The following is a 23,194-nucleotide window of genomic DNA, read 5'->3' as shown; positions in this document are numbered from 1 at the left end:
TATTACTATAAAGAATATAAAAACCCCTTTCTGAATTTTCCATAAGTGTGGAAGGGATGGTGAATGACCATTATCAGTTTCACTGGTTATGTATCTCTATTATGCTCATGATTCTATTTATCTTTAATGATCAAAGAATGACTCAAGAGAGAACTTGCATTCTTATTAAGTCATGTAAATCAAGGTCACCAGTTTTCCTACACAAAATACATGTTCTTTCCACCTTTCATGGCTATAGAGAAATGAACTCTCAATGACAGTTTTTATTTATTTTTTACTTTTGTAATACATTTTTATTGATTTCAGAGAAGAAGGGAGAGGGAGAGAGATAGAAACATCAATAATGAGAGAGAATCATTGATTGACTGCCTCCTGCATGCCCCACACTGGGGATCAAGCCTGTAACGTGGGCATGTACCCTGAGTGAGAATTGAACCAATGACCTCCTAGTTTATCAATCAATGCACAACCACTGAACCACGCCGACCAGACAAGCAAAATATTTTTTAAATTTAAACTTAGTAAAGTAGCATACAGTAAAATGGACTTTTATTATGTTATAAAGAGTTTATATATGTGCTGGAATGTATAGAAGGATTTTTTTTAATTTTTAAGAATTAAAAATTTTTATCTTTCCATTGTTGTCAGATAATTGGGTCCTAGTGTTCTTTTTTTAAACTATTTGAAAATTACCATATGACTGAACCATCATTTGTAAATATTTTTATGGATATTTAAAAGGACAGTATCTTTGCTGCTTGTTGGGCAACAATAATATTCTAGGATATCTAGTATATGTAGTTCCATTGTTATTAATCTCCTTACTCTCCTGATGTAATTTGTGAACTGAATTTCTTTTTTTTTAATTCTTTATTGTTTAAAGTATCACATATGTCTCCTTTTTCTCCCATTAATCTCTCCCCGGCCACTTCCAACCCCCAGAACATGCCCTCACCCCCCTAGTGTCTGTGTCCATTGGCTATGCATGCATACAAGTCCTTTGGTTGATCTCTTATGCCTCCCCACCTCCCACCATCCCCTGCCTGCCCTCTGAGGTTTGATGGTCTGTTCGATGCTTCTCTGTCTCTGGAAGTATTTTTGTTCATCAGTTTATATTGCTCATTGTATTCCACAAATGAGTGAGGTCAGGTGATATATATCTTTCTCTGACTGGCTTATTTCACTTAGCAAATTGCTCTCCATGTCCATCTGTGCTGTTGTGGATAGTAAGAGTTCTTTCTTTTTTACAGCAGCATAGTATTCCATTGTGTAGATGTACCACAGTTTCTTACTCAGCTGCTGATGGACACTTAGGCTGTTTCCAAATCTTAGCTATTGTAAATTGTGCTGCTATGAACATAGGGGTGCATATATTCTTTCTGATTGGTGTTTCTGATATCTTGGGATATATTCCTAGAAGTGGAATTACTGGGTCAAATGGGAGTTCCATTTTTAATTTTTTGAGGAAACTTCATACTGTTTTCCACAGTGGCTGCACCAGTCAATGAGAATTTTTAAATGCACTTGTCTGTAATAAACTAAAATAACAAAGTAACCATAAATGTCATCTTCAAAAATTAGAACAAATGCCAAGAATAATCTTCACTAAATTATTACTGTCCTCATTTCTGTTCATTTTGATTATTGTATCAGTAATTTATTGCTATATGATGAGTCATCCTACAATCAAATTATATACCACTAGAGGCCCAGTGCACAAAAATTTGTGCACTCAGGGGGTCCCTCAGCCTGGCCTGTGCCCTCTTGTTGTCTGGGACCCCTCGGAGGATGTCCACCTGCTGGCTTAGGCCCGCTCCCCTGGGGATCTGGCATAAGCTGGCAGTCAGACATCCCTCTGGCAGCCTGGGAGCCCTTGGGGGATGTCCACATGCCAGCGGGGAGCAGGCCTAAGCTGCAGTCGGACATCCTTAGCGCTGCTGAGGAAGTGGGAGAAGCTCCTGCCACCATCGCTGTGCTAGCAGCCATCAGCCTGGCTTGGGGCTGAGCAGAGCTCTCCCTGTGGGAGTGCACTGACCACCAGAGGCCAGCTCCTGCATTAAGCATCTGCCCCCTGGTGGTCAGTGTGTGTCATAGTGACCAGTCATTCCCACTGGCTCTTCTGTTAGGGTCAATTTGCATATTACCCTTTTATTATATAGGATAGAGGCCTGGTGCATAAGTGGGGGCCAGCTGGTTTGCCCTCAAGGCTGTCCCAGATCAGGGTGGGGGTCCCGCTGGGGTGCCTGGCCAGCCTGGGTGAGGGGTGATGTCTGTTTGCAGGCTGGCCACAGCCCCTTCAGGATGGGGGGAGGGGGTCCCGTTTGGGTGCCTGGCCAGCCTGGGTGAGGGGTTGAGGGCTGTTTTCAGGCTGGCCACACACTCTTCAGGGTGGGGCTCCCCACTGGGGTGCCTGATCAGTCTAGGTGAGGGGCTGAGGGCCATTTTCAGGCTACCCACAGCCCCTTCAGGGTAGGGGGTCCCGCTGAGGTGTCTGGCCAGCCTGGATGAGGGGCTGAGGGCCGTTTTCAGGCTGGCCAAGCCCCCAGTGACCCAAGCTCCCAGCCTCTCCTTTTTATCTTTACTTTTTTTTTCAGAGATTTATTTATCTTCTATAATTAAAACTTTGTAGCCTTGAGTGGAGCCCAGGTCTAGCTGGAAGACTAGGTTGCCCCTGGCAACCCAGGTCCCAGCCTCCCCTTGAGCCAAGGCCACAGCTGGCTGGAAGCAGGTATCTGGGATTTATTTATCTTCTATAAATGAAACTTTGTAGCCTTGAGCAGAGCCCAGGGCTGGCCAGGGCAGGTGGGGAGCTGGGCTCCCTCCATAGCCAGGGGCAACACAAGCCTCCTGCTCGCTCCAGCTCCGTGGCCGCCGCCATCTTAGTTGGGTTAATTTGCATACTGACTCCTGATTGGCTGGTGGGTGTGGCTTATGGGTGTAGCGGAGTGGTGGAGTGATGGTTAATTTGCATGTTTCTCTTCTATTAGTCTAGATAATGACATTATTACCAAGTGAGATTGTAGGGTGGGTGTTGTTCTGAGCTCTAACAGTGTCTGTAGGAATCTATAGTCAGCTGTGAATCTCTACATGTATTTCTAAGGCTTATTCACGATATTGTGTATGGCCCTGGTGCTCTTCCCATTTGAAACAATATATAATCAGTTTACTCTATTTCTATATCTAGTTTTATCTTCTATTTTAAAGAAAAGAGACTACTGAATGTAAGTTGCTTTATTTTACTTCTACTCTCCCTATATCCATGACACTTTGCTCATTTTGCAAGTAGAAGAGATTCCTCCTACCATTTCTCAGTGTGAATCAGTTACCTGAGGCCTAGATCCAGGTTTATTGCTTCTAAGTTATTCATTGAAGTATAATTACATAATATAAACTAAACATGATTACAATGTACAATATGATGCATAAAAGAAATACACAAATTACAGTCCACAATTCATATTTCCATGTTTGTATGTCAAGAAAGTGCACAATAAACTTTAATGGCTTCTTAATGTAATTGTTAGACATTTAATATACTAAAGCCTCAATTTCCTTATTCTGAAGGTAATGTGGGACAGTAAACATCTTCAGATGAATGTTGTAAGGAATACATGAGATATGTGGACATATTTTGTTGAGCCCAAATAAAATGTTCAAAGACAATGCTGTATGTATTTTTATTCACCTATAATTTAATTTTAAATAAACGTACACATATGTGCACACAAACACAGACTTATTTATAATATCATATTTTATGTTGCAAGGAAAGTTTTAAAAAGTTGAAGAGGAAATAAATGGGAAAAAAATGTTTGAATAAATATAAAATGAAAAGATGGAGAAATTTAGACATGAAGATTTCAAATACATGGTAGACACGAATTTAAATGATGAATTACTTTTCTTCTGTTAATACTTCAAATGCATCAAAATCTGAAGCACATTTACATTTATACAATAAGAAATTCTCTACCAGCTAAAGAGGCTGAATATCTCCAAACTGATTACAAATCTCTTCAATTTAAGGGGATTTAAAACACAAAATGCTTTTACCCAGAGGAGGCTAAATGAATGAATTGAAACACTTAATCTCAGTCCTGAACAAAATTTTATTGGACAAATGTCTGTATTCAATTCTTAATGCTAAAGTAAAATTACTACCTGAGTGGTTTAAAACAAACACACTAATGCTCTTATAATTCCTAGGGTCAGAAACAGGAAATGGTCTCAGTGGTCTAAAATCAAGATGTTTGCAGGGCTAGGTTTCTTCTGGAGGCTACAGGGAAGAATCTATTTACTTTCCTACTCCAAGCTTAGATTAGAGTGCAAAAATTTTAAGGATAGTTTTTATATATAACAAATATTTCATAGTGAGGAATTAAATGACAGCTCTTAACTTGAGATACAAGGTTGAAATGCCAAATTCTTTTGGCTAACGTGTCGTGAAGCTCAGTATGTAATAAACCAAAAGTTTATATCAAAGGAAGTTAGTTCTCCCCCTTGTTGAAAAGAAAAATAGCAATTTTATGTAGATTCAGGGCCTATGTCCGTACCACAAAGCCAATATTTGGGTTGGCACACGGTGCTTGGGGAGTAGGCCTCTGAAAGTCAACAGATTTTATGAGGAAGAACTAGTGGACACTGGAATAACTTGACTTATAAGGTGGTCTTTTGGGAACATAGAATCTCCAGGAAAATATTCCCTTCTGCCCAGACCCACAGGGAAAACAGGTGATTAGAAGTTGCAATAACAAGACAGAAATGCACCTAATGAGCAGACATGGGGTGCTGTAAATATCTCATCTCCAGTCTCTCAGCGTGTGTGATCTTGGGCTGGATGGGACCTGGTTGTTGCTTTTGGAATCCTAAGTTTGTCTGGGAGACCTGTGCTTGCCTCCTTCCTGCAGTCTTGTCTGGGCAGAGAGTTTCAGACTCTCTCAACCATCCAGGAGGTTGGACTTTCCCATGTAGACCTCCTCAGAATTCCCAAACAGGTGAGTCCAGAGGTCCAGTAGGTACAACATGAAAATGTCAGAAAGAGTCAAAGCCAAGCACATGTACCTGAGGTCTCTTGACAGCTATAAGCCTATGGCTGTTGTTTGCCTGATTAACTAATAAATTATTAATTTATGACACTAAAAGGAGAAGTGAACATTGAACTCAGCTGTCAGGTTTGATCAAGAAATTGAATTGATAGCCCTCCCATTTAACCCAGTGATCCCACTTGTTGGAATATATCCTAAGAATTCACAAACACTCATCAGAAAGAATAAATGCACTTCTATGTTCATAGCAGCATAATTTTCAATAGCTAAGATTTGGAAACAGTCCAAGTGCCCGTCAGCAGATGAGTGGATTCAAAACCTGTGGTACATCTATACAATGGAATACTATGCAGTTGTAAAAAAGAAAAAACCTCTTACCATTTGCAACAACATGGATGGACCTAGAGAGCATTACGCTAAGTGAAATAAGCCATTCAGAGAAATGAATGGTCTTACTCATCTATATATATAAAAGGCTAATACGCTAAGTGTCTGACCATCCGACCGGTCACTATGATGCTCATTGACCACAAAGGGGGCAGACGCTCAATGCAGAAGCTGCTGTGACGTGCACTGGCCATTTAGAGAGAAATGGCACCATGGACCTGGAACCCACAAAGCAGCACTCAGCTTCCCCCAAGTGGGACACAGGCCCCGACACCACCCTAGAGCAACACCTCACCAAATTGCAGCCAACGCTGCCAAGGCCCCATGGTGCAAAATGGGGCCCACAGCCCAGCTCAGCCTAGAAACAGTCACTGTGAGTTCCAGGTAATGACGTCATGTAGCAATGCCCAGCTTCCTCTTCCTAGCAACTAGCCTCCTTGGAGTTTCTTTAGCCCAGGAACACGATTTGCTTTATAGCCAGGTGCAAACATTTTACACTTTAACCAAATGTCTGTGAAGTGTTTTCCTGTGCCTCTTCTCATTTGATCTTCACAGAAGTGCTGGAGTAGGTAGATAGGAGACTCAGTGGAATCCTATTTTCTTTTCATTAGCCAGAAAATAGAGACTTATGAAGTTTAGAAACTTGACCTGACTATAAAGAAGTAAGAAATGGTGGAACCTAAAAATGACTTCAGGTTTTTTTCACTGCACAGAATATAGTCAAACCCTGCTGCAGTTAAATATTTCACTCCTTGTTCTCCCTGAGTGATCTACAATAATAATCTGCTTCATGTTGATATTTACTGCTGTGTTGCTGACAATTGCCTGAAAGAGGAGTTGGGGTGCTTCACTGGGCTGGAAAAAGTTTAGCTAAATAAGAAAGAGGGTCTAACTAAACAGGTTTATATATATATATACATATATATATAGATATATATATATCTATATATATGTATATATATATAAAGCTTTCACTATCGCCAATTGCACGTGAGTGCTTTCATCTGTCATTGTCAATTGTGAATTTGGTTGACACTTCTATTATAGAGAAAGGGTGAATAGCAATATTAAAATTTTTTTTTCTAATTAATTTGCTTTCAATGTGCACAAATTCGTGTACCAGGCTTCTAGTTTGTGGAATATAATGAACAACATAAACTGATGAACTAAAATAGACCCAGAGTCACAGAAGCATTGAATGGACTGTCAAATCTCAGAGGGAAGGAAGGGGAGGGTGAGGTGGGAAGAGAACAACCAATGTACTCATATGCATATACACATAACTGATGGACACAAACAATAGGGTGGTGAAGGCCTGGGGGGGAGGTGGAGAAGGGGAGGGCAGGGAGAAGTCAATGGGGAGGAAAGGGGACATATGTAATACTTTCAACTATAAAGATTTTTTTTAAAAGACAGAAATCAACCAATGTAATGCAGGACATTAATGGAATGAATGGGAATAAAAATGCATGGTCATTTCAAAAAGAAATACTACCTAATAGAATGGACTTTTCTAAAGATTAAATCACACAGTTTCCATAAAATGATAAGCTCGGGTCATGTGGAATAAAAATATCTAAATGGCCCTAGCTGGTTTGGCTCAGTGGATAGTGTCAGCCTGGGGACAAAAGGGTGCCAAGTTTGATTCCAGCTAAGGGCACATGCCTGAGTTGCAAGCTCGATCTCCTCCCAGTAAGGGGCAGGCAGGAGGCAGCCAATCAATGATTCTCATCATTGATGTTTCTATCTCTCTGTCTCTCTCTCTTCCTCTCTGAAAGCAATTTTAAAAATATATTTTAAAAATATATCTAAATGTATCTCTTATAATTAATAAATATTTTAATATGTTTTTATTGGTTTTTTTAGAGAGAAAGAGAAACAGAAACATCCATGAGAGAGAAGCATTGATGGGCTGCCTCCTGCACAACCCCTACTGGGGATCAAGCCTACAAAACAGGCATGCCAACAACCTATAGGTGCATGGGACAATGCTCAACCACCAGAGGCACACTGGAAAGGAAAACTAATCAATATTTTGTGAGGCTCTAAATGATACCTTTTAACTGGTGATATAAGTATAAATCCCTAATTATTTTGACAAATGTGTCAGGAAGCCAAAGAGTGTGATGTCAAAAATTGCATATCAAAGGAATGCAGTTCTGCCATATTGAAGAGCAGAATAACAATTCTCTAGAGACATCAGGGTTGTGTTCCCACCCTAATCAGACTTTGAAGAAAAAGGGAAGTCGGAGATGGGGTAGAGTAGTAGGTCTTTCTGCCCTTCAAAGCAGGTGACATGAAGACATGAAGTCATAAAAACTAAGTACACTGACTTACAATCTGGTCTCCTGGGATCAGAGAATCATTAGGCAAATTTTTCTATCTGTTTATTCTAAAGGCCCAAAGGTAAATCATGTGCTTAGAAGTTGGAATGACACAAGGGAAATGTGCCTGATGAGCAGGTATAGAGAGAGCTGTAAATATCTCCCCTGTGCAGTCCTCAGCTTGTACAACGCTGGGGTACAGCACATGGCTGTTGCTTTTGATTACTAAGCTGAGCCAGGAACTAATGGTTCACTCCTTCCTGCTGTCTGTTTGGGACTGAGATTCAGTCTCCACCATCCAGGGAGGAGTTCCACACGGAGACCATCCTCTCAGAGATCCATCCAGGTGAGTCTGAGAGACCAGCAGGTACATCAGGAAGGGGTCAGAGAGGATGGAACCTTAAAATTTTTACCTGAGTCACTGTGACCCTAATCAGCCCAGCCCAGTGACAAGAGTGTATTGTGTCTATATTGTTGGTTAAGTAACTAATGTGTAATTAATTTAGTTAATACATTTAAAAAGATGTGCGTGTTTGAATCTGTACTACAAGACCTTAGTTGACAATAAAGTGATAAGAACGGGAGTCCAGTTGGATGACACTGTAGAATGAGTGAGATGCATAAAATGATTGCACTAAAATGAAAATGTATCTGAGAAGATTCGTTTTTCTGGAAGAAAGTATTGAGGTATTGGGTGGGAAGAAGAGTGCAATAAAGTGAGAGTGTTTGTATTAAATTTCAAAGATTGTGTGCATTTGAGCATGTTTTGTATTTATTGAAAAGATCCTGACCAGTCAGGGAGTTGGTCCCTTGCAATAGCAATTTGTGAGACATTCATTGTAGTATCTTCTCTCATGCTGGGTATTCACATGAAAAAAGTATTTAATAAGTCTGGAAAGACTACCAAATAGTTTTACTTTGAATTATTTATTATTGGCAGGGCTGCATATATTCTTGGATTTGTTACCCATTTACTTTCTCTATTGGAACAATTGGCAGAAATTCCTAACCCTAACTTTGCATTTTCCCCCAGTGGTCTCTACGTGTAATGGGAAATTCTGGCATGCATTCTGGGAATATAAATTGAGGGCTGACCAACTTCTAGGCAAAGGTATAGGGTGCTGAGAAAAAAAGTCACCATAGTTAAATAGAGGGAGAAATAAAGGTCACCCATTGTACCTTAACTCCTAATGCCACAGAGGCAGCACAGTCAGCTTACATTTATGCAGTGAGGCCTTCACTGTACCAGTGAAGGAGGAGAGTATCTCCACATCCAGTTAAAAATATTTTTCTACTTCATGTGTGTTTTTAACATAAAATGTCCCTACTCAAGGGAAGCTAATGAGTGAAGAGGCTTAAAGTTGTTCTTCAGACAAATTTATTGAATAAATGTCTATATTAGAGTCCTATAGCTGCTATAAAGTATTCTCACACCACTTGCTTAAAATAAACAAACATATGCTCATATAGTGTGGATGTCAGAGCCTTGAAATGAGTCTCACTGACTAATATCCAGATGTGTGCGGGGTAAGGGTCCTTCTAGGTGAGGGCAGGATCTGTTCTCCCTGATGCCTGTTTGTGTGGCTGGCTGCCTGCATTCCATGGCTCATGTTCCTTCCTCCATCTTCAAGCCAGCTGGGTAGCATTTCAAAGTCTCTCTGAGTCCCATTGTTTTGTGTCTCTCTTCAGCATTAACAGAACCACTGTGCTTACCTTAGTCCCACCTGGATGAGCCTGCCTCAACCTCTATCCTGAAGTCAGCTGATTAACAATCCTGTTCCATTTGCTACATTAATCCTCCCCTTGCTAAAATATATATCATATTCATGTGCTTAGAGGTTGGAGAAACAAGAGAGAAATGTGCCTGCAGAATAAATACGGGGATTTATAAATATCCCCTCATCCACAGTCTCTCAGCTTGTGTAACCTTAGGCTGGGAGGGCATGGCTATGTTTATTTCTCACTGTCATTTGTTCATTTCGAGGCCCAATTCTGGCTGGGGAGTGATACTTCACACTTTCCAGCTGTCTTGCCAGGAGCAGAGCTTTAGTCTCTTTCATCAACCATTTAGGGAGAAGTTCAGATGTCCCCACAATGACCTTCCTCTCAGAGATCTTATCCTGGTGAGTCAATAACACAATGACCCTGCATGACAGGGTAACAGAGAATGGAAGCCAAGAACATTTACCTATTTTCACCTAAGAGATGATTCAACTTAGTCCAGAGGCAAGAGACTGCTGCGTTTGGTAAAATAATTAATGTATTTATTTCAGTGGCTACGTAAGAATTCATAGTGTGACTCCTACTCACATCGTTTATGGTCTTTCATACTCTTTATCCCTAAATTGCTCTCATATCAATGCTATTAAAATATATTTAAATTATGAAATTTAAACTGTGGTTCTGATCAGCAGTGATTTTGTCCCCTATGAGACATTGAGCTATTTCCAGAGAGATCTGTGACTGTCACACTGGAGAGGGGTGGGTGGAGGCAGGGATGCTAAACAATCTTCAAATCACAGGACAGACCTCACCACAGAGAACAGTCTGTCCCAGATGCCAACAGTGCCGATGCTAAGAAACTCTGAATTAAATAACATCATTATTTGTAATACTTATAGCTGACTTCAGGTTGTTTTCCAAAATTGTAACACTTTCTGACAGTGAAATGAGAGTACACCCTTTTGCTACCAGTTTCTAAGTTCCAACCCCAATCAACGTGACTGCTCTGCCAGTTTTTCCCCAGGCTGATGGGTATGAAAGACATTTCCTGTTGTTTTCTTAAACTATTACTCAGTTTCTGAAAACTTCATTTATTTTCTCGTTTTTCAATAGCATTTCAAATTGTTTCTTGAAATCATTCTTTCCTAACTGGTTGTTGTAAGATATTTTTATCATAAAATTTTTAATATTTTATTTAAATATATCTATTTTCTAACCACTGAGTTTCTTTCTTTAGTTAAGACAGTTTTGCCCACCCGTGAATTTTATATATAGTTTTTCATGTTCATCAAAAATGTGTTGGTGATTCTTACACCAAGTTCGTAACTTCTATGATATCTTGCAAGATGTCTGAGAGCGAGGATCAATTCAATATTCTTTCAGATCCATAGCCATTTATGCCAGCTTTCATGTAACAATTCAATCTTTTTCAACTATGTTGAAGTATAAGCTTTCCATATGGAAAATGTTCATGTACATTGAAACCTAATTCCAGACTCATTAAATGAACAATAACTGAGCATCTTCTATGTGCCAGAAAATTCTAGGAGCATTATACATTATATACATTTATATCTAGGTCTTTATAATTTAATAGTCAGCCCACATTGATATTATTAAATGATTGTATTTTGTGTCTTGTTTCAGTTAGTGTTCAATTCTCCACTCAATTCTGCATACTATTGTTATTTTGAAACTACTCATTTTAACCTGGTTTCATTATCCCTTCTTTTTTTTTTTCATTTTATCACTGTTCACATTCTTAGTTTTGTCTCTGTGTAAATGCACATCTAATGTCATACCTTTGTGAAAAATCCAAACGTGAACAAAGCAGGTGAAGTCCCTGCTCTTTGGATCATGCAGTATAATAGTGAGGGCAGAGAGCAATGAAATAAATGTGTGTTTAAAATATTGTCCTCAGGAAGAATCATATGAAGAAAGCCATTCAGTATAAAGAGAGAGAGCTGTCATGGTGTGGGCAGGATTTATAAAGCATGGTCTGGGGAGGATTTGCATGTTGGATGAAAACTGGAACCAGGACCAGAGTGTGCCCCCCTGGGTTTGTCAAAGAAAAGATGAAAACCCAAAGCCCAAAATTAACATAGGAAAGGTGCCGCATAAGAAAAGGGAGAAAGGGGCTAACCTCACCCCCTATCAGACCACATAAAAACACATTGGTCAAGTGACTATGGAATGGGTACGGAAAACAAGTCTTCCACTGCTTGATAACAAAATTACCCAACTCTTACACTTTCACATTATAAAGGGATACAATAAGGAAGATAATTCTGTCTTTTGGACAAGCTTATGCTTGTTTGCTTATTATTTTTCTGGCATCAATGGAATGTGTTGAAGGTTTAAATACTATCAGACCCAACTATATTTATCTTCCTCACCAGCCCTCCAGGACCACCTGAGTTTATTAAATCTCTATTCCTTCTCATCTATTATTTTCTCCACCATTTCTCTCTCTTTTCCATTCATTGAACAGATTTCATGATGTTTTACAGAGCAGAAAATGGCCATCTCAGGATGGAACTCCAAGTTTATTTATCTATGGAAGGTTTAATATTTGGAATTTCTAGAAACCATTTCTATATTTGCCAAGTGAAAGATCACTGATCTGGCCAACTTTGGTTGTATTTATTTGTAGTAGAATCTGTGTGCTGGCCTGAAACAGACATGGGAATACCTACCTAGGAGGCCACGATAGTGGTGTGGTGGTGGTGGTGGTGGTGGTGTGTGTGTGTGTGTGTGTGTGTTTGTGTGTGATTTGTGGATGTGAGCAGTTCTCAGACCAGGGGTAGCTGCACTCATACATTCCAAGGTGGCTCTTACAATATTGGGCCAGAGCTCAATCAAGAGAAGGTATTAAAGAGGGTATCTGTTCCTATTCCAAGACACCTTTGCAACAAGAATAGTAGAGTATAAGAGGCCATGTGGACAAGGAAGTCCCTGTGCCTGAGGTGTCAGCTGTAGAAGACAGGCCACTTCACTCTTCAACGTGTCTGACACCACTTCTCACACTCTCCCTCGTGCTTATTCACGTTGCAAACTTGCCTCACTTTTTCTGACTTGAACATTAGACACAAGCACCTTCCTGAGGGCCCTTACTGGCCAGTCCTTCTGCAGGGCTCACACTTTCCCACAGAGCCTTGTCTCTCTTCCTCTGTTGTGTTAAAGAAAAAATTATCGGGGCCAAAAACTTTCCTTTTCAAAATATATTTTTATTGACTTCAGAGAGAGGAAGGGAAAGGGAGAGAGAGAAACATCAATGATGAGAGAGAATCATTGATCGGCTGCATCCAGCAGGCCCCCCACTGGGAGCTGAGCCCACAACCCAGACATGTGCCCTGACCAGGAATCCAACCATCATCTCTTGGATCATAGTTCAAAGCTCAGCCACTGAGTGACACCAGCAGGCCAAAAGCTTTTCTTTAAGAAAAAAAAAAGTATATTTTGAGCCAAATGCCAGCCAGGAAAGGTCTTGGGGCATAAAGTTTAAACCACCAGCAGCAGAGCAAGGTACAAAAGAAATGTCCAAGTCCTGGAGTTTACCAGCTCTTTCCACTTCATGTTTTAGGAAAGAAACATGTAAGCTCTTTTGAAATAACTTACATTAGTTACAGACCTTGTGTGGGGTGGGAGCAGGTAAAGTGGAGGCATGTCTTGAAGAGATACTGAGGAAGAATAATTACTACTTTGTTTGGTTACAGGCAACAGTTCTGAAAGCACGTGGGCATGCAGGATGCAGGGGCATCTAGTGGTCTCTACAGAAGTTGATTCGAGTTCCAACATACATTCAGGAATGTGAGTAGTCTTTTGTAAGTGGGCCACAGCTTTTAGCTGGTTGACTACGATTGTTTTTCTCACACTCTCTAGCCCCAATGTATTTAATTTAGGACATCTCCAAATGTTCCCCTTTTCACTTATTTCAGGTCTCTGCTCAAATGTCACCTGGTTTGCAGATCTACCTACAAACCCATGAAATACGTAACTCCCTATTCATTGTCTCTTTTAGAGGTACTTTCTTTTTCTTCACACCACTGCCAACATAACTTATTATTTCATTACTTACTTCTACATTCTTTCTCCCTCATTGGATTGTAGATACTTTTGTTCTTCAGCACCCTATTTGCACGGCCTGGACAGTGCCTGAAACATAGTCAGCACTCAATTTATATTCGTGAGAAACATGAGAAATTCTCATGAACACTTTAGAATACTAGAAGCCCTCAGAGAAAAAGGTGATTGGGGTGGCACTGGATGTCCCCTAAAGGGGGCCATATCCATACACAAAATATTAAAAGTAATGTCTAGCCTGCAAAATATGAATTGTTGCATTTTAGTGAAAATTAGTCATGTTACTTTTATCTTTCCTGATAGTCAATTCCACCACATGGAACCTGTGAATCTTACACAAATTTCAGAGTTTGTTCTTCTGGGATTTTCAGAGGAACCAGCACTGCAGCCCCTCATATTTGGGCTTTTCCTCTCCATGTACCTGATCACTGTGTTGGGAAACCTGCTCATCACCCTGGCCGTCAGCTCAGACTCCCACCTCCACACGCCCATGTACTTCTTCCTGTCCAACCTGTCCTTGGTAGATATCTGTTTCACCTCCACCACCGTCCCAAAGATGTTGGTGAACATCCAGACACAAAGCAAAGCCATCACCTATGCAGGCTGCATCACACAGTTGTATTTTTACATACTTTTTGCTGGGTTGGATGTTTTCCTCTTGACTGTGATGGCCTATGACCGGTTTGTGGCCATCTGCCACCCCCTGCACTACACGGTCATCATGAACCCTCGGCTTTGTGAACTGCTGGTTCTGATTTGCTGGATCATGAGTGTCCTGAATTCCTTCCTACAATGCTTAATGACATTACGACTGTCCTTCTGCATGCACGTGGAAATCCCTCACTTTTTCTGTGAACTCAATCAGATGATCAAACTTGCCTGTTCTGACACCTTTTTAAATAACATGGTGACATATTTTTCAGCTCTTCTGCTTGGTGGTGGTCCTTTCACTGGGATTCTTTACTCATATTCCAAAATAGTATCCTGCATACATGTAATGTCATCTGCTCAAGGGAAGTATAAAGCACTTTCTGCTTGTGTGTCTCACCTCTCAGTTGTCTTCTTATTTTATTGTACAAGTCTAGGAGTGTACCTCAGCTCTGCTGCTACCCACATTGCCCGCTCAAGTGCCACAGCCTCAGTGATGTACTCTGTGGTCACACCCATGCTGAACCCCTTCATCTACAGTCTCAGGAACAAGGACATTAAACAGGCTCTGAAAGCATTCTTTGTGAAGGAAACTACAAACAGGCCAGTTGTCCTAAGACTGAAGACTTGCCCATGATGGCAGAGGTCAAAGGCTCAGGGTCAGATTCTGTGATTATTTTCCTACTTTGGAAGTAGAACTTGCTTTTCCCTTTGATTTCCTGGAATTTCTATTTTTTTACCTCATCTTCTCTATTCAATTTATGTAACTCAATTCATTTTTCTGCTCTCTCAGATATTCAACAGCTTATCTCTTTGCTGTTATCCTACTTTCCCAAATTTATTTCCATATGGATCAGATATTTGGAAAATCCCATTTACCTAATAGACAACATAGATTTTCTTAGAATAATTTTTCTCAAATGACATATATCACATCAAATGATTTTTGTATTTAAAAGAATCATCTTAAATAGTATTCCTATGGGGGAAAAACTGCAATTAATGAACCCCAAGGTGTTGCTTGGTGGTTGAGCCTCAACCCATGAACATAGAGGTCATGGTTGGATTCCTGGTCAAGGCACATGCCCTGGTTACAGGCTCAATCCCCAGTAGGGGAAATGCAGTAGGTAGCAGATCAATGATTCTCTTTCATCATTCTATCTCTCTCTCCATCTCCCTTCCTCTCTGAACACAATAAAAAATATTTTTAAAACCACACTTAATGACCAAGACAATTTATACAATTTTAAAAGAGAGGAAAATCTGAGACTTGGGTTTTTCACTTTTATGAATGTCATGCTTTTGTATATCATGATCTTAGCTGCTTTTCCTGATAATGTAGACTTTGGCATATATATGTGCTGGAATGTATAGAAGGATTTTTTTAATTTTTAAGGATTAAAAATTTTTATCTTTCCACTGCTGTCAGAGAATTGGGTCCAAGTGTTCTTTTTTTAAATTGTCTGAAAATTACCATATGACTGAGCCATCATTTGTAAATATTTTTATGGATATTTAAAAGGACAGTATCTTTGCTGCTTGTTGGGCAACAATAATATTCTAGGATATCTAGTATATGTGGTTCCATTGTTATTAATCTCCTTACTCTTCTAACTTAATTTGTAAACTGAATTTCTTTTTTTTAATTCTTTATTGTTTAAAGTATTACATATGTCTCCTTTTTCCCCCATTGACCTCTTCCCGGCCACTCCCAACACCCAGAACATGCCCTCAACCCCCTAGTGTCTGTGTCCATTGGCTATGCATGCATACAAGTCCTTTGGTTGATCTCTTACACCTCCCCGCCTCCTACTCTCCCCTGCCTGCCCTCTGAGGTTTGATGGTCGGTTCGATGCTTCTCTGTCTCTGGATGTATTTTTGTTCATCAGTTTATATTGCTGATGAACAAATATTCCGCAAATGAGTGAGTTCATGTGATATTTACCTTTCTCTGACTGGCTTATTTCACTTAGCATAATGCTCTCCATATATATCCATGCTGTTGTGGATAGTAAGAGTTCCTTCTTTTTTACAGCAGTGTAGTATTCCATTGTGTATATGTACTACAGTTTCTTAATCCACTCATCTGCTGATGGGCACTTAGGCTATTTCCAAATCTTAGCTATTGTAAGTTGTGCTGCTATGAACATAGGAGTGCATGTAGCCTTTCTGATTGGTGTTTCTGATTTCTTGGGATATATTCCTAGAAGTGGGATTACTGGGTCAAATGGGAGTTCCATTTTTAATTTTTTGAGGAAACTCCATACTGTCTTCCACAGTGGCTGCACCAGTCAATGAGAGTTTTTAAATGCACTTGTCGGTAATAAGCTAAAATAAAAAAGTAACCATAAAAGCCATCTTCAAAACTGAGAACAAATGCCAAGAATAATCTTCACTAGATTATTACTGTCCTCATTTCTGTTCATTTTGATTATTGTATCAGTAATTTATTGCTATATGACAAGTCATCCTATAAGGAAATTATCCTATCTAATAATAGAGAAACATGGTAATTAACCATAACTTTGCTACCCTTCCCATTGGCTAATCAGCAAGATATGCAAATTAAGTTCCAACCAAGATGGCGGCCGGCAGCCAGGCAGCTGAAGCAAACAGGAGGCTTGCTTGCTCCAGTGATGGAGGAAGCCAAGGTTCCCAGCCTGCTACTGCCAGCCTCTGAGCTTGCACTCTAAGAAACAATGTTGCAATTATAGAAGCTAAACAAGCTCCAGAAACCTGCTTTCAGCCATCAGAGCTGGAGTGAGCAGGACCACAACAGTGTTACAATTATAGAACCCAAACAAACCTAGATACCTGCTTTCAGCAGCTGAGGTCTCAGAGCTGGAGCCAAGCCTCTCAGCTCCAGTGACAGCCATCGAAGGTAAATAAATCCCAGAATAAAAAAAATAAAAATAAAAAAAGGAGAGGTTGGGAGCTTCAGTGACCCGCCAGCCTGAAAACAGTCCTCAGCCCCTCACCCAGACTGGCCAGGCACCGTAGTGGGGACCCCCACCCTGAAGGGGGTGTGACCAGCTGCGAACAGCCATCATCCCCTCATCCAGGCTGGCCAGGCACCCCAGTGGGGACCCCCACCCTGAAGGGGGTGTGACCAGCTGCAAACAGCCATTAACCCCTCATCCAGGCTGTCCAGGCACCCAAGTGGGACCCCCACCCTGATCTGGGACACCCTTCAGGGCAAACCAGCCAGCCCCCACCTGTGCACCAGGCCTCTATCCTATATAGTAAAAGGGTATTATGAAAACTGACCCTAACAGCAAAAAGACTGGGAATGACTGGTCACTATGACACACACTGACCACCAGGGGACAGACACTCAATACAGGAGCTGCCCTTTGGTGGTCAGGTCGCTCTCACATGAGAGGAGCTCTGCTCAGCCACAAGCCAGGCTGATGGCTGCCAGTACAGCGTTGGTGGTTGGAGCCTCTCCCGCCTCCTCAGCAGCACTAAGGATGTCCGACTGCAGTTTAGGCCTGCTCCCCACTGGCAAGTGGACATGCCCCGAGGGCTGCGGGGCTGCCAGAGGGATGTCTGATTGCCATCTTAGGCCCAATCCTCCCGGGGAGCGGACCTAAGCCAGCAGGTGGTCATTCCCTGAGGGGTCCCCAACTGCAAGAGGGCATAGGCTGAGCTGAGGGCCCCCCCTCCCATCTGAGTGCACAAATTTTTGTGCACCGGGCCTCTACTATAATATAATGGCATTATTACCAAGTGAGATTGTATGGGGGGGGGGGGGGCAAACATACAAACATATTGTTCTGAGCTCTGCTAGTGTCTGTAGGAGTCTATAGTCACCTGTGAATCTCTACATGTATTTCTAAGGCTTATTCACGATATTGTGTATGGCCATGGTGCTCTTCCTATTTGAAACAAAATATGATCAGTTTACCCTATTTCTATATCTAGTTTTACCTTCTATTTTAAAGAAAAGAAAGAGTACTGAATGTAAATTGCTTTATTTTACTTCTACTCTCCCTATATCCATGACACTTTGCTCATTTTGCAAGTAGAAGAGATTCCTCCTACCATTTCTCAGTGTGAATCAGTTACCTGAGGCCTAGATCCTGGTTTATGTAAGTTTTTCATTGAAGTATAATTACATAATATAAACTGAACATGATTACAATGTACAATATGATGCATAAAAGCAATACAAAAATCACAGTCCACAATTCATATTTCCATGTTTGTATGTTAAGAAAGTGCACAATAAACTTTAATGGCTTCTTAATGTAATTGTTAGACATTTAATATACCTAAGCCTCAATTTCTTTATTTCTGAAGGTAATGTGGGATGGTAAACATATCTTCAGACATATGTTGCAAGGAATACGTGAGATATGTGGACATATTTTGTTGAGCCCAAATAAAATGTTCAAAGACAATGTTGTAAGTATATTTATTCACCTACAATTTAATTGTAAATAAACGTACACATATATGCACACAAACACAGACTTATTTATAATATCATATTTTATGTTGAAAGGAAAGTTTTAAAAAGTTGAAGAGGAAATAAATGGAAAAAAAGAATGTTTGAATAAATATAAAATGAAAAGATGGAGAAATTTAGACATGAAGATTTCAAATACATGGTAGACATGAATTTAAATGATAAATTACTTTTTCTATGTTAATATTTCAAATGCATCAAAATCTGAAGCACATTTACATTTATACAATAAGAAATTCTCTACCAGCTAAAGAGGCTGAATATCTCCAAACTGATTACAAATCTCTTCCATTTAAGGGGATTTAAAACACAAAATGCTTTTACCCAGAGGAGGCTAAATGAATGAATTGAAACACTTAATCTCAGTCCTGAACAAAATTTTATTGGATAAATGTCTGTATTCAATTTTTAATGCTAAAGTAAAATTACTACCTGAGTGGTTTAAAACAAACACACTAATGCTCTTATAATTCCTAGGGTCAGAAACAGGAAATGGTCTCAGTGGTCTAAAATCAAGATGTTTGCAGGGCTGGGTTTCTTCTGGAGGCTACAGGGAAGAATCTATTTACTTTCCTACTCCAAGCTTAGATTAGAGTGCAAAAATTTTAAGGATAGTTTTTATATATAACAAATATTTCATAGTGAGGAATTAAATGACAGCTCTTAACTTGAGATACAAGGTTGAAATGCCAAATTCTTTTGGCTAACGTGTCGTGAAGCTCAGTATGTAATAAACCAAAAGTTTATATCAAAGGAAGTTAGTTCTCCCCCTTGTTGAAAAGAAAAATAGCAATTTTATGTAGATTCAGGGCCTATGTCCGTACCACAAAGCCAATATTTGGGTTGGCACACGGTGCTTGGGGAGTAGGCCTCTGAAAGTCAACAGATTTTATGAGGAAGAGCTAGTGGACACTGGAATAACTTGACTTATAAGGTGGTCTTTTGGGAACACAGAATCTCCAGGAAAATATTCTCTTCTGCCCAGACCCACAGGGAAAACAGGTGATTAGAAGTTGGAGTAACAAGACAGAAATGTACCTAATGAGCAGACATAGAGGCTGTAAATATCTCCTCATCTCCAGTCTCTCAGCGTGTGTGACCTTGGGCTGGATGGGACCTGGTTGTTGCTTTTGGAATCCTAAGTTTGTCTAGGCCAGTGGTCAGCAAACTCATTAGTCAACAGTACAACGATTAAAATTTCTTTTGAGAGCCAAATTTTTTAAACCTAAACTATATAGGTAGGTACATTGTTATTAACTTAATTAGGGTACTCCTAAACTGGCCTTTGCTAAAAATGTCCTCAATCTGATTGAGGTACGGTCCCTGAGGTCGACCCCTTCCAACTCTCCCATCCACACTCGTCTTGTATACTTGTTCAGACAGATGAATGTAGATGGGAGAGTTGGAAGGGGTGGACCTCAGCGAACATACCTCAAAACTATGTACCTCCCCCGGGTTGCCTATCCCGTGGCCCGCCTGCGCCGCATCTCCCGTCACCCGGCAGACCGACACCCCCTACTTCTTCTAACGTCACTTCTTCCAAATAGACTCTCCCAGGCCGAAAACTGACTTCTGCACATGGGCCACTAAGTTTCAATCGCACTGTACATGCGCGCCCGCACGTGGTATTTTGTGGAAGAGCCACACTCAAGGGGCCAAAGAGCCGCATGTGGCTCGTGAGCAGCGTTTTGCCGACCACTGGTCTAGGAGACCTGTGCTTGCCTCCTTCCTGCTGTCTTATCTGGGCAGAGAGCTTCAGTCTCTCTCAACCATCCAGGAGGTTGGACTTTCCCATGAAGACCTTCCCCTCAGAGTTACCAAACAGATGAATCCAGAGGTCCAGTAGGTACAACATGAAAGTCTCAGAGAGTCAAAGCCAAGGACATTTACCTGAGGTGTCTTGACAGCCATCAGCCTATAGTTGTTTTTTGCCTGATTAACTAATAAATGATTAATTTATGACGCCAAAAGGAGAAGTGAACATTGACCTCAGCTCTTAGGTTTGATGGAGCAATTGAATTGATACCCCTCCCCTGGGAACTGGCTTTTCAGGCCATTTCACTATGGACATTCCCTTTGCTGAGACCACATTTTACTTTCGGTGACCACATTCCATTATCTTCCCACCAGATATGCATAAAGAAGTCTCTGCCCAGAAAACAAGCCTGCCAAAAGTCATTTAAAAGCCCACTGACGCCTGTCACTGGGGGCTGGAGCAATCCAGACTCAGCCACCTGGTGTGTGGTTGATCAAATAAAATCATAATCCCTCACTACTCTGGCCTCCTGCGTTCCTCCTTTGGCGACCTAACATCTGCAACACATGGGTAATTGTTTTTGGGTGTGTTTTTTAAATATATTTTTATTGATATCAGAGAGGAAGAGAGAGGGAGAGAGAGATAGAAACATCAGTGATGAGAGAGAATCACTGATCAGCTGCTTCCTGCACACCCCACACTGGGGAATGAGTCCACAACCCGATCTTGTGCCCTGACGGGAATCTAACCATGACCTCCTGGTTCATAGGTTGACGTTCAACCACTAAGCCATGCCAACTAGGCTAATCATTGACAATTAACTGATGGAGGCCCAATTAGAGGTGAAAATAGGAGACAAAGTATTTCAAGTAAAAGTAGAACATATACATTGAGTTTTGCAACTAAAATAAGTAAGAAAATAGACTAGTAGGCATGAAGGGTGCCCAGTACAGTGAGGGCAGCTCTTCTTATTTTCATGATGGGGTCTATTCCACTACGTTTCCATATTAATGAGAATGATTTATATCCAATATATTTCTTGCAAATATTATCTTGCAACATCAGTTCATAAGACATACATTTCACAGTATCTTCTTTCACTGGGTATTCAATTTACAGGAAAAATAATTTATTTGATAAGTAAAGGAAGTATGCTCAATAGCTTATCTTTGCAATTACTTCATTACCTGTGGCCTGAATATATTTGTGGGTTAATTATTCACTTGCTTTCTTTCTTTCTTTTAAATTGTCTGTACAAGTCTTGACATTTGTATAGTGGGGTCAGAGTGTTTTTATTCCTGTTTTTTATCTCATTCTTCTAAACAAGGAATTGGAGGCTTTTTTCACTCACTTTGTTGTCATTGAGTACCTTCATGTATGTATATGTGGGGAATTGTGTTTATTAATAGTGTGGGCTCAAATCTGTCAGTCAGTCATACTGTATTCTCTTCATGTCAATTACATTAGCCTCACCTATGTAATTATTGCTAATTTTGTTGACATACAATATTGTATTCATTTTATGTGTATAATATAGTGACTCAATATTTATATACCTTAAAAAGGATCACTACAATAAGTCTAGTAACCATCTGTCACATGCATAATTATTACAGTATTATTGGCTCTATTCCCTATGCTGTACATTGTAGCCCCATGACTTATTTTATAACCAGATGTTTATACTTCTTAATCCCCTTCCCCTTCTACCACCACAACACACCCCCTCCTCTCTAGCAACCATCAATTTGTTTTCAGTATCTATAAGTTTGTTTCTGTTTCATTTTGTTTGTTTTCTTTTTTAGATACCACATATAAGGGAAATCATATGAAATTTGTTTTTCTCTGACTTATTTCACTCACCATAATACTCCTTATATTCATCGATGATGAATGGCAAGATTTCATTATTTTTATGGCTAAGTAATATTCTATTGTATATATGTACCACATCTTCTTAATCCATTCATCTATCAGTGGACGCCTAACTTGCTTCCATATCTTGGCTATTGTAATCAATGCTGCAATGACCATAGTGGTGCATTTATCTTTTCAAATATTGTTTTCATTTTATTCATGTAAATACTCAGGAGTGGAATGCTGAGTCATATGATACTTCTATTTGTAACTTTTAGAGAAATCTCCATCCTGTTTTGCATAATGGCTGCATCAATTTGCAATCCCATCAACAATGAATGAGGGTCCCCTGTTCTCCACATCCTCACCAACACTTGTTGTTTGTTGACTTTATATAATAGCCATTCTGACTTGTGTGGGGTGATATTTCCTTGAGTTTTTGACTTGCATTTCCCTGATAATTAGTGATGCTAAACATCGTTTCATGTGTATGTCCGTCATCTGTATGTCTATTAAAAGCAATGTCTACTTGGGTCTTCTTCCCATTTTTAAATTGCATTGTTTGTTGTTTATGTTGAGTTGTATGAGTTATCTATATATTTTGGATATTAACCCCTTATCAGATATATTATTTGCAAATATCTTCTCACATTGATTAGGTTGCCTTTTTGTCTTATTGATGTTGATTTTCTGTGCAAAATTTTTTGTTTGTTTGTTTAATGTGATATCATTGGTTTATTTTTGCTTTTGATGCTTGGCCTGTTTTATCTTAAAGTCAGCTGATTAGCAAACATATCCCATCTACTACCTTAATCTTCCTCTGCTATGAAAAATGACATATTACACTGTTCTGGGGCTAAAATTCTAGCAATTTTGGAGGTGCTCATTCTGTCTGCTATAA

At 40.0% G+C, this 23,194-nt stretch overlaps 1 protein-coding gene and 1 pseudogene across 1 annotated transcript; one reads left to right on the top strand and one right to left on the bottom strand.

Moving 5' to 3' along the window:
• Window positions 1-23,194, bottom strand: part of LOC132234517 (adhesion G protein-coupled receptor E2-like) — a 674,172-nt pseudogene that overhangs the window by 479,512 nt on the left and 171,466 nt on the right.
• On the top strand, window positions 13,227-14,846 carry LOC132234159 (olfactory receptor-like protein OLF4). The gene is made up of 2 exons (XM_059695204.1): window positions 13,227-13,288; window positions 13,865-14,846. Exons 1-2 carry the CDS (start codon window positions 13,227-13,229, stop codon window positions 14,844-14,846), a joined length of 1,044 nt encoding a protein of 347 aa, XP_059551187.1.

This window comes from Myotis daubentonii, chromosome 5 (genome assembly GCF_963259705.1).
Source record: "Myotis daubentonii chromosome 5, mMyoDau2.1, whole genome shotgun sequence".
Taxonomy (NCBI): domain Eukaryota; kingdom Metazoa; phylum Chordata; class Mammalia; order Chiroptera; family Vespertilionidae; genus Myotis; species Myotis daubentonii.
The sequence above is the reverse complement of the archived record's forward strand: the minus strand, read 5'-3'. Positions and strand labels throughout refer to the sequence as shown.

What these genes read in the sequence shown, in the direction of transcription:
- LOC132234159 (XM_059695204.1), top strand. Translation starts at nt 13,227, where the DNA reads ATGCAGGGGCATCTAGTGGTCTCTACAGAAGTTGATTCGAGTTCCAAC. An exon ending in TCCAACATACATTCAGGAAT is followed by an intron (nt 13,289 to 13,864) that starts GTGAGTAGTCTT and finishes CTTTCCTGATAG; the next exon opens with TCAATTCCACCACATGGAAC.